This window comes from Amyelois transitella, chromosome 9 (assembly GCF_032362555.1).
Source record: "Amyelois transitella isolate CPQ chromosome 9, ilAmyTran1.1, whole genome shotgun sequence".
In the NCBI taxonomy this organism is placed as follows: domain Eukaryota; kingdom Metazoa; phylum Arthropoda; class Insecta; order Lepidoptera; family Pyralidae; genus Amyelois; species Amyelois transitella.
This window is the reverse complement of record NC_083512.1, coordinates 5,976,586-5,989,709: the sequence shown is the minus strand read 5'-3', so window position 1 is coordinate 5,989,709 and position 13,124 is coordinate 5,976,586. Positions and strand designations below refer to the sequence as shown.

Sequence of the window (13,124 nt, the reverse complement as noted above, 5' to 3'; positions counted from 1 at the left end):
GAGAAAGTATCGATATAACTTTGGATTGGACTTTCTTGCCCAACCCTAAAATGCGTCGATAAAACTACAGTCAATTATTTTACCAATAGATGACTCTGAAGTCAATCTTGGTCAAATTGCATTTCTCTAGCCTAGCTTTCATTTGATGTTTGCTTGGATTGGGTGGATCGGAACGTTCCAAAGAAAAGAATCCAATCTACAACCTCTCGTTTACAAGTCTCGAGTTCTTTCATTAAAAGTGCTTCTAACAGTGATCGTAATTTGTGAAATTGTATAATTATTCCAATTACAATATTTATATTGACCTATATGATATGAAAGTGTACATGGGAGGAAACAATGTAAATCATGAGTGTATTTGATCAAAACAAAGTTTGTTAGTGAGATGAAACGGACACTTTTCATTTTGTGACCTTTTACATCCTCCAAATCTGCTGTGCATCAATATGGATACTAAACGGCACAATTCAATACGGTAGCCGATCGGCAAGCCTTTGAATGTGGTTAACTAGTTGGTGCTATAAGTTTTACAATGGGGCCGCAAAAAGGCCCCGCCATAAAATTATTAGAGCCGCTTTAGACCGTCATAAAACGATTATACAATTCGTTAATGACATCGTTAGGTAAAATAGGTTCGTCAGGAGATGTCGATGAGGCCTCTGTGCACAGGCTGGTCGTCGAGCGATGGTCGGGCTGAAAGCGATGCCAGGTGGAGTCGTGCTCGGTCCTCTGGAGGATCGCGTGAGCGTCTCGGCGGGTTCAGCTAGTGAGCAGCCGGCTGTCGCGGCGTGTGATGTGCGTGCGCGATGTCAAGCAAGCCCGCGAGTGTGGGCGCGTGCGGGGCGGCAGGCGTGGCGGGCGCCGGCAACCCGCGCGTGCTGGTCTACGTGGCGGACCGCCCGCGCCAGCTAGAGCCCGGCGCCGCGCCCCCGGAACCGCAGCCGCCCGACCTTCTCTACCTTCCTGACAATCTACCCCACCAAGTTCCCAGAAATCCTATCTACAGACCCCAAATAGAACAAAACGACTTGAGGAATTCATCAGGGGCAATCTTCTACAAAGCTGGTAATGATGCTGAAGGGAAAATTGGTGTCTATGGCACGAGTGAGAATCCTGGTCACCGGACTGATTATTTACCTGTATCACAACAATTTGTTGAAGAGCCTTGTTTGAAAACTGATGACAAATTGAGTGACCGTTTATGTGGTGTTAATGTTAAGAGGGACTCAACTAACCAAGTGAGTGTGGACTTAAATAGTGTAGACACTTTAAATGCAAGGACACCTGCAGAATCTGCAGAATTATTGTTATATCAGAGAAGAGGCTCTGTGTCCGTGGGTGCAGAGAGTGTTATGCCTATGCACCCTCTTGCACTGCGTCATGGGCAGGGTCAATTTAATGATAATGTTACAATACAGAGTGGTGAAATAGTAAACAGTGGTGAAGGAGAAGTGGCAATTGGCAGGAGTTATGTGAACTATCAATTGTTAGAACAGAGTGTGTCTCATCAATCTATAGTCAATCAAAGTATTAGTATACTGAATCAACAAGTAGGTGTGAGCCGAGTGGTGGGTGAGAGTGACAGTGGAAGTAGTGCACAGCTTGTCCGCACAGCGGATGGGGTTGTGTTGGCAGTTTTGCCTTCATCAGTGCTGCCTCAAGCTGCTGACTCAGAACCCAAGAGTGTTCAAAGTGAAACCCCACAAACTATAGTTGTGCCCTTAGGCTGGAGAAGGATAGTGAATGGAGCATCAGTACTTTACATTAGGTAAGTTCTTTAAATCTTTGATGTTCTTAAATAATAAATAATATTGTGTGCATGTTAGTTTGATACAGGGACCATAGTACATCCAGCATGCATGTTGACCATAGAATTTGACACTTGTGGGATGCTAAGTAGCAATATTTCATATAAATAGTCTTCTGCGCAGCATCCATAGAGTAAAATACTACTCCACAGCACCTTTTCTTTTCGAAACAATCTTTCTTGTATTTTAGTTAGAATGTTCTTACAATGAGAGAACAACGGGATTACAATGAACTAACAATAAGGTGGTAAACATGGTGAAGAGACCTGAACATTAAGCCAAACTGGATGTGTAACCATGATTCATTAGATTGTTTTATATCAGAGTCACAGAGTTCATCTAGGAACCTGACTCACTTACCAGTTACATACGCACATTCCAGGATTGGTCATTGGTAACCTCTTCTGGAAGGTGAGAATGCGATCAGCCAAACCAGGTGTAAAGTGTATAGAATAATAATGTAGAACGTGCAGTTAAGCCCTGAGGCTTGCTTTGCTTAAAGGTTTCGTTACTTATTATGAGAACACTCCAAAACCTTTCATTTTGAGTTTTTTTTTTTTAATCTGCAAGGGAAGAGAAGCATCTTTCACATTTTTTTTTCTTTCATTCCTAACTGTACTGGGTTAATGAGGTTACTTCCATAAATGCCTTTTATGACATCCATATCCACGGGAAAGAGAGGGATTGGTCTTATTTTAAAGTGCTGGGAGCCACACGGCTCTAATGAATTAAAGATAAACAGGAATATTCTCACATAACAGCATAAAGATACATATATATAAACATAAAATTACGCCTTCTTCCCAGAAGGGTAGGCAGAGACTACATCTTTCCACTTGCCACGATCTCTGCATAGTTCTTTTACTTCGTCCACATTCATAACTCTCCACTTTCTCTCCACTAATAAAGGTGGAGATATAAGAAATGGAAAAAACCACAATGAGACTGACCTAATGATATAACAAAAAAGGCAGCTTTAGTTCCCATGGATGGCGTAAAACACGGCTAAAGGATAAGCTAATGAACTTGGGATTCCTCTTGTAGGCGATGGGCTAGCAATCTGACATTATTTTAATCTCAATTCCGTCATAAAGCTTTGCAGCTGAGCTTGGCCTTACAGTCTTTTCGAAACTATTGGCTCTGTCTACCATCTTAAGGGTTAAGAATTCATTGAAGTGACTTGTCTATCGCTTAGTAACCATCATTAAAACCTTGTTGCTGGCAGCATCTGAAAAACTTGTGGTTAGATCTTCATGCGATCGTGGATAAATATTCTGCTATAAATAATGATTGTTCAGCGTAAATGAAGCACCAGAGGAACTCTGGAATGAGCGGCGGATCGTGTCTTCAACGTTAAATCAATCCACTACAAGTGGACAAACCAGTCGGGCAGCTGTGCGCAGGCGCAGTGCGGACGCGGCCAGCGATGTGCAAGTGACGAAAGACATATAAACACTTACGTGTGCTTTCAACTCTACATTATATAAAGCGTGTAATGGTTTGATAATCGTTGAATTCTTTTGAGCGTAGTTCAATGATTGGTTCAACGATTTGGAAAGGAATAGTCTTCGGAAATTCCCACGACAGCGAAGGCCTAGGTAAAATAAAGACTAATAAGCGTAACAAGCCGATTACGGCAAGCCCGAGAGAGATGCCATAGTGGGTCGTGCTTGTTCTCATTACCCGGTCTCTTATCTGTCATTGGCAGCACAATGCCTAAGCCGAACAATACTGTTAACTCACGCACCTTGGGCGGTAATGGACCCATATTATACAGTCGCTATTCAAGCTCACTTGCTCCTCTTAAAAGCAAATTATAGTATCTAATTGTCTTGCAATCCAAAAGTTTTGTTTCATTCTTGTAATTATTAGGTGTATTGACCACCTTTTATTTACCTCTTGTCATTGAAACATCATCCTACAAAAAAGATAAATTCCTTATCTCAGCTGGTATAGTTATTTTTAAGGAATATCTCCAAAATTCTATTGTTATTTATTCCAAAAAGGCAACAGCTGACCGTCGTCGAAAGGAGTCTGTGTCATCCGCCAAATCTTCGACTCATTTGTAAGAAAGCTGAACTGATTTATGGCCACCAAAAGACGATACGCATAAAGTAGAGTTACTTGTTTCGAAAGTAACATAACACACGGATTTCTCCGGCCTCCTTTGTGATGTATTGCACAATGTTAGTTTGTCTGTGTTCAATGCGTACGTATCGGTCTCAATTGTTTCGGTCGCATCCAGCGGCTCCACCCCGTACTGATCCGATTTACGATTCGTTCCGACTTTCTTTATGCTCCTAAATACAAAGATCCCCGTGAATAGTACAACGAACTAATAAATAACAACGCCTGGTGCCGAATTCTTAAATAAAAAAACGGTGGTCAACTGATATGTACTTAATATAAAAAAAAAATTTACTTCGTAATGTGAAAACTGCCCTTTTAGCAAATCCAAAAAACTAGCATATCTATTTTTTTTTAAATTTAAGGATTTTAACTAATATTGTTTTGTCTGAGTGTTAATTGTTTATTTTTTCCCACCTCGATATTATGGTTTTGTTCATACGGCATTGTTTTTTTTATCTAAAACGCATAAGGAATTTTTATGAACTCCCTCCTGGGTCGATGGCAGTCCGTAAAAGTTTACAATGTCCCTAATTTAAGATTTACAATCTTCCTTGGTGATGAACGGCTATTGTGAAATACAATACTGGACCGCCATAAAACAAAGACCGATAACTTTTCATACTTTTTGACCGTAAATTATTGGAAATTTCCATTTTTGACCAAATTTTATTCTATTCAATATCTAAAGAAATTTCATCTCACTTTCTTGAATCTCCGATCTTGTATCCGTTATAAATTTTTTGGTAGAAAGTTCTATTCTCGATTTGATAATAAAACTAACAGCAGCATTGTTTAAAGTGAAGATACTAAATATCATATCAATTATTCAAATAATACCTATGCGAGTCTTGATCGTACCTATTAAATAAACTTCTGTATTCTGTTCAATTACCTACGTTGTAGTTACAATTGCTTTTGTTCATTTTATTTTAAGGCCAACATGACAATGTGGCACCAAAAGACAAGATCATTCGCGCGTTGACCTCCGCAATCGCCTCGACGCGGAAATAATACGGATTACGTAAGCAGACTCGAAGATTTTTTATTGCTCCATTAAATGAGGCACACGGTCGAAGCTGGGTGGAGAGTCTTAACAAAACAACTGTTAACGATGATAATATGGTCATTACTTTTGTTAGGAAATGTCACAGGTAAACTCAATTAGAATATCAATGGGGCCCCTCGCGATAACTATGGTGTCAAAGTTCAAAAATCTAAAATCGTTTATTTTGAAACGATAGGTTAAGTTTGTCTATCCAGTTTCAATTTTTGTAATGTAATAACAAGTAATATAACATATATTACTTGTTATTTCATTGCAAAAATCGATATAATAAAGGCTGGTAGACAAAAATAACTATGGATTGCCTACCAGCGTCAGAAGAAGTACACCGGATGCGTTTGCTCACATGGTCTCCAGACGATACGACGCAAACGAAACGTTGACTCAATAATTCCCACAGAAGCGCTATTGAGGGGATCGAGTCAAGGTTGCCATGCGAATCTTGTAAAAAACGGTTTGAAACATGCTCAATAAAAACTAGGTGGTTTTACACGTCTTGTATGGTTCAAGTGAATTTATTTGCTTAGCGATATATCCCTTGACTCGGCATGTAGCAGGTGTATCTTACACGGCTATCCAGGACTCGACTAGACAACATTTATTCAAACAACTGATATTAACCCTGTTTGTTTTCTTTAATTGGGATAATTGAATAGATAGGCTTTTGTCTACTAAGCGATATAAATAGAATTTAAAGAAACGTGGTCTTCGTGTCCTTGAATAATAATGTGTTGCTTTGTTTTGATCGGTTGATAAGCATAAAGTACGAGGTTACGTGTTTAAAAAAAAAAGACTAGGTATTACATTATACGGTCTACGGTTACGTTTTATACTACTTCATACCCTTCTAAACCTTTTGCTGACTTCGCCATGTGGCATAATGATGACCTTCGTATTTGGAAACTACATACATACATACATACATATCATCACGTCTATATCCCTTACGGGGTAGACAGAGCCAACAGTCTTGAAAAGACTGAAAGGCCACGTTCAGCTATTTGGCTTAATGATAGAATTGAGATTCAAATAGTGACAGGTTGCTAGCCTGTCGCCTAAAAAAGAATCCCTTGTTTGTAAGCCTATCCCTTGGAAACTATGATATTAATTTTACTAAGTTTTGATAAGTTATATTTTACTTCACTATGCAATATCAAGATTTGTTAAAGATGAACGTGCGTAATTATTTCCTGTTTAAGTAATAGTAAAATATCCTTCAAGGAAATGATACAATCACTTTCAATAAGTGAGAAATGAGCAGGTTTTTAATTTAAAGTTGATCTTGATCCACACTGGGTAGGTATATTAAGTTTTCCATTTAACCAATAGAATGGTTGCAAATCACTGAAGGTAACGCTTAGCTCGCGTGCCGCTGAGTCGGCCATTCACCTGCCCCATGATTCCAACTTCTAAGCCAGTGAGTAACTGGTGTGTTTAACCTAATGGTTTCTTGATTCCTCTTTAGCTGGACCATTTATTAAAAAAGATGCTACCATTCATCAATCAATATAGTGTTTTCAGTATCGTTAAGTATGATGTCCTTTAATCACTACGCTTCATTTCAATCTAGATTTATATAATATTCTAATCTAGATTTATATATAAAATATTTTTAGTAAATTTCATTTTGTGTTCGGGCCAATTGAACGATTGATTTTGTAGCAAAACAATGACACTGTTACGGAATCCTTTGACGATTGCCGAGCTAAGAGTGTCCTTTATCGAGCGACCCCGACCCATATCAACCTCGTTCCCCTCCCATGAATAAATAAAAGCTCAATTTGTAGCTCGCGCGTTTAACCGACGCATCGATATAAGCGCCTCCGGTCTAAAATGAACTCCCCTACTGCTCTTAGCAGTCCTTTATGTTGAAATAAAGAAGTACATTTTATGACCGTCTAAGGGCTCTCTTATTCTGGTTGTATTGTCAACGGGTTATGTTAAACCAATCGCGTCCAAAAGCTGCCTGCTCTTGTTTAGCTTTTTATTGAATTGCGTGGAGGCCCGATTCTTTGAATATAAAATGATATGTTTGAGTAATAAATTAGGTTGGTTAGTTTATGATAATACCATGTGATTGTGACTTCATACCTTGCACCAGTTTGGAATGGACATATTTTTAAATTAAAATGTAAATTGTTTTTTTACTAATAGATTATATTTTAGTATCAGATGTGTTAATTTTTAATAGATACTAGCTATTGCCCGCGACTTCGTCCGTGTAAATTTCAATTTTTTTCGCGTAAACTTATTTGCAGGCAAACTCATGCCTCATTCATTCTAAACGTCCCTCTATCCATTTCAGTCAAAAATACTAAATGTACAGACAAAATATTTTTACTGTTTTATTATATGTATAGATAATAGACTCGGCTTGGCTCCTGAATATTGATAGAAGTAAAAATCTTGATGTTTCTTCCCAAACATGAGTATTTCTAAAACATTGAAACTCCGGACAGACGGAAGCCAGATGCGTTGTCTGCTGACATAATTTCGTGATGGGCTCGCTCCACTCCACACGTTTGTAAGTATCATGTTCCACTTACGGAATAGCGAGGTTGCGACACTCCTTGCATGATAAATCAGGAGATGTGCAAGATTATGTCGACATTACAATTTTTCTGTACAGGTGCCGAATTGTAAATGTTTAAATGAAGTAGGTAGTTACTGCGATACTACACTTTTCCTCGTAAGTTTCGCTTCCACGAACATTACCATAAAGAAAAGCCGTTTTACTCCTAAAGATCTTGTTTACCTTTACCTTTGTGAGAAGTTTCATGAATGTCAATTCCAGTTGTATTTAAGTTTTTTTTACTAGTATATTACATACATACATACATAAAATCACGCCTCTTTCCCGAAGGGGTAGGCAGAGACTACCTCTTTCCACTTGCCACGATCTCTGCATATTTCCTTCGTTTCATCCACATTCATAACTCTCTTCATGCAAGCTCGGCGGTTTCGGGTACTTTTGACCTGACCCTTTACCAGGACGTCCTTAATTTGATCAAGATACGTTCGTCTAGGTCTTCCCACTCCGACCTTTCCCTCCACACCCTCCATGTAGTAGAAGTAGTAGTAGTATTTTGTATTGTTTAATTCCACCTTAATGTAGCTTTTAGTTTTTTCGAGTCTGTTGGCTCAGTTTATCCCGTAAGAGATAAAGACGTGATAAATGTGTACGTACACGTATGTAAACAAAAAAAAATATGCTAAAGAGAAACCAGCAAATACATGTGACGTATCCTATTACAGTGTTTATGTCCGACAAGGCTCATTTTGTTAAGGGGGGATTGACATGCCTACAAATCCTTCAACATTCGCACAAGTGTAAACACAATGTACGGTTACCCTTCGACTAACTTATCCTATTCGTATTTAGATGCGTGTACATACTCGAAAATTTACTTACCTACATAAATGTAGGTAGTCGAAAGTAAGTACAATCTTAGGGATAATTTAGTCAATGCTGCCTAATAGTGTAAAATACGAATGTTGCTTGCTAAAGAGACAAAAATTAGAGAGAAATATATTATACTAGCTGTGCCCGCGACTTCGTCCGCGTGGAATAGATATTTTGGGCATCATTGAAGTTCTCAAGGATGAATAATTTTCCCCGTTTTTTTCACATTTTCCAATAATTCTTTGCTCCTAATAGTGTTGCAGCGTGATATTATATAGCCTAAAGCCTTCCTCGATAAATCTATACTAATATTATAAAGCTGAAGAGTTTGTTTTGTTTGTTTGTTTGTTTGTTTAAACGCGCTAATCTCAGAAACTACTGAACCGATTTGAATAATTCTTTCACTGTTAGATAGTCTATTTATCGAGGAAGGCTATAGGCTACATTTTATCCCGGATTTCCTACGGGAAACGTCAACAATGCAGGTGAAAGTTGAATGAGTCGGCCATCTGCGAGCTTTCCACGCGAACGCTGCGCAAACCAACAAAGATATAGTAAAACAATGTACTAAAGATGTGAAGTACTCATTTTGTGCCACAAAAAAGTCCGCGAGAGCATACCACTTTTATGTTCATTTTTTAAGATTATTTTTTCATTATAAACATAAGTTAATTTGAAATCAATTTTCTTTAATTCAGTATTAATCCTTATCCAAATAAATATGTTTATTACTTTCGGCTTTTCATGTAGACTAAAATTGCCATTTACAGTATATAAATCAGACGAATAGGTTTTGAGATATGGTCGTTATAAGCAATTTGCAGCGAAACATTAAATACGGCGAACCAGCGTTCTTTCTAATACGCGTGACCGCCCGCTATAAAGCCGAGGAGGATGTTTGCAAAAATAAATATGATGCCCAAATAACTATTCCACGCGGACGAAGTCGCGGGCACAGCTAGTGGTCTTATCAACACAAAAATATTTTTTCAATTCGAACCAGTAGTTCCTGAGATTAGCGCGTTCAAACAAACAAGCAAACAAAACTCTTCAGCTTTATAATATTAATATAGATTTATTGATGACATAGCGGCTGGACTTTTAACCTCATCTGCGTGTTATTAATATTATTTCGTTTCTTTGTTAGTTCTGTAGCAATAATAGCTTTTAAGAAAAGTTTTATATGTGTATTGTGCTAATTTGGTGAACATACAGTTTTCTCACTTTACACCTTTCATTGTCCCAAATCGAACTGTGAAGCGTAGTAAATTTAAGATATTTGCCGTAGAACATATCGAAATCTCTATAAGGTTAGCCTTGACAAAATGACAAACAGCACTCAGAATTATATTTGCGTCTAAAAACTTCGTAATAAAAACATCATAAACTCGCGGCCATTTTAATATTTAACGTTTGTTTTTTGTCATACCTGTTTGTTGTTTTAACCTGTGTGTATTTAGGGTATAGGGGTAAATATACTATTAAACATGGATGGGTTCAATCTTTGCAGTTACTTTAAAAGGGCTGCTAGTATTGTCGTGAGTCATGTAGGGAAACCCTTCATGACTCACGTGTTATCGGATCGCTGGCACTGAGGGACTGGGCTCGCCCTACTCTCTTGATAATATTGTTTGTCACACATTGTGACCGCTAACCGTTTATTTACAGATATATAAGTAATAGAAAATGTCAGTTGCCTTAACGCTTAAAGAATTATTTTCGGCGCATACCCAATAAAAAAACAAAAAATAACTTCGTTTTTTTTATATGGGATTGGGACCCCTTTCTATCCGGCTGCAAGATTTGCAATTTTTATTGCAACATTACACGTAACATTATCCTCATAGTTGCGAAATAATTCTCTGCCTTGCTATTTCAAGGTGCAACTTAGAACACTATATTCTTTACGTATTGTGAGTAGGAAGCAACTATTTTAACGTAATCTCAAGCGAATGTCCTTCTTAATAGAATAGAATAGCATAACAATGGGACTGCACTGACACTTTATTAAAAAAATATTCTGTCTTCATATTATTGTGTGGTGGTATTTGCTTGTCCTCTTTCGTCCAAGATCGTGTGCTGAGCAGACGTGTTACTCGTTAATTTCCCAATAATTGAACTTGATTTATACTAAACTCGCGTTTAAATCAACGTGTACAAGTGCGAAAATACAAATAGCAATATTTATTGCACCTGCGACGTTCTACGGCAAGTTTCGTGGCACGGCAAGTTGAAGCGAGCGCGGGGACTGCATCTTCACCTCCGCGAAAGGGTCAAATATATTATTCTTCTCACTCCGTTGTGTGCATACGCTACGACCGCAGCTACGACTAGTGCCGAGTGATACCGAATGATTCCGGCTGACGCATGAGCTTGAAGCTACGACCCAATACCTACTACGAGTCTACGACAGGGGCGCCTTTGTACTGCTACGAGAACGCTTAGCTACTTGTTACCGTTATTTTGTTTTGCTTTGACTAATAGCAGACTTAAAGTATGCCTAATTTAATGCGCTCTCCGCCACTAAATAAGTCAGTAAGTTTTTCGGAAACGGACATGGATAAGGTGGGCCAGTTTTCTGGATCTTTGGAGGATGTTATTAACATTACGCAACGAGATAACAAACGGCGCCGGATTACGGACGAGTGCATGGATAGCACCTCAACAGATTTACGGACTATAGTTAGAGAAGAGTTATGTAATATAATGAAACCCCTTCAACAAGAAATAAAAGAAATTAAAGATTTTAATAAACAAATTCAAAATTCTATGGATTTTCTGGTGGAGCAAAATAAGGAATATCAGACGAAGATAAATGAGCTTGAAGTGCAATCTAAGAAAAATAGAGATTATATTAACATCCTGGAAAGCAAACTCGAAGATATTCTTATAGCGAGTCGTAAAACAAACTTTGAAATAAAAAATGTTCCAAAGATGAACCCTGAGACTAAACAGGACCTCATAGAAAATGTCACAAACTTGTTCAAGACTGTGGACTGCTCATTACGAAATTGTGACATTAAGGACATTTACCGAGTGAGAGGAAATCATCCTGAAAAGAAGAATACTCCAATTATTGTGGAGACTAACTCTGCTATTTTAAAAGCGGAATTCCTAAAGAAGGTAAAATTTTTTAACATGAAACATCAAAATAAATTATGTGCCAAACACATGGGCTACAAAACGCAGGAGGATACTCCAATATTCGTATCAGAACACCTCACAGCAAAAGGAACACGTCTCCATTTCCTAGCCCGTGACCTCGCTAAGTCGAAGAGTTACAAATTTTGTTGGACGGCTTATGGAAAAGTATTCGTTAGAAAAGATGAAAATTCTCCAATAATAAATATTAGGACTGAAGAGCAAGTCCAAGGCTTATTCCAAGATAAATGACTATTTTTGCAGCTTAACGTGTGTATGAATAACGATGAACTATATGTACGTCTATGGTTAAACTTAATGAAGGTAATATTTTTTATCTCAATGTTCTTAACAAATTTGAAAAGACAATTATCACTCACAAAATTCAAAGTCACTCAACAACTACTTAAATATCCATACTTGATTTATAACAATAATAAATTAAAGCAATTTTGCTATTCATTTGTAATACATGCATGTTTACTATTTAATATTAAAAATGTCTATGTGTACACTGCCTTACTTTTGCCTAGTCTGTTGTTGTTAATTGCTAACTCTAGGGGTAACATACATATCACTTATGATAATTTCAGTCTCTTATTCTCACTTATATGGAAAACTTTTATTAGATATCAAAATAAGCTGATACAATCATATAATAATAATTCATTTATAAAAAAAATTCATTTTATTACATACCATCAACACGGCTTTTGGACTATATATACATATATATATAACAGTTATATACATATATATATAACAGTTATATATAACAGTTATATACTTGAAATATACAATTCAAATATATATTTAATTTATTATAACGGATCTGTGCACTTTTTGAACTTTCGGATTTTTTCACATTTGGTGAAAGTATACACCTTCTGTCATTTGTCTGAACAGCCCTTATGTAACTATTTCTTAAATACATATTTACGTTTAAAACCGATTGAACATCTAAGTATGCAAATAATGATGGTAAAATCGTACAAACCACAAAATTCAGTAATTATTAAAATGAAATGCATTTACTGTATATGTCACATCGGCCTTATTTTGACGTGCAGCCTAACTTATTATCATAATGGATGAACGATTGGTAACGTTAAATGACATAGACAATATGGAGATAGCCACTTCCACTATTTGTAGCCCTAGTGAATTTAATTCAACTATTAAAGTAGACAAAAGGGACCTTACTGTAATAACACAAAATATAAGAAGTATTGATCACAACTTTGACGATTTTACCCTTACTTTGGCTACTTTAAAGACTGATATAGATGTTGTTATATTGACAGAATGTAGATTAAATGATAATAAAAACATACCTCAAATGATAGGCTATTGCATGTATCATAGTACTCGTCACTTAAACCAAAATGATGGTGTTGTTCTCTATATTAAAAATACACTTAGGCACGAAGTGAAGGAAATCATACTTACCCATGCTTCCTGTATTCAAGTCGATGTACTGGGCACTGTCATTTTAGGTATATATAGGTCTCCATCACAACAAAATGCCGAACCGTTCATAAATTCCCTAGAGTCCCATCTAATATCTTTAAATTCTAGA

General features: G+C 37.2%; 1 protein-coding gene across 3 annotated transcripts in view; it reads left to right on the top strand.

Moving 5' to 3' along the window:
• The first annotated feature begins 122 nt into the window (after positions 1 to 122).
• Positions 123 to 13,124, top strand: part of LOC106134694 (uncharacterized) — a 44,391-nt gene continuing 31,389 nt past the window's right edge. For all 3 annotated transcript variants that reach the window (XM_060945706.1, XM_060945707.1, XM_013334798.2), the window contains exon 1: positions 123 to 1,768. In XM_060945706.1, the coding sequence (XP_060801689.1) occupies positions 807 to 1,768 (962 nt within the window). In that variant the 5' untranslated portion in view covers positions 123 to 806. The remainder of the gene's footprint in view (positions 1,769 to 13,124) is intronic.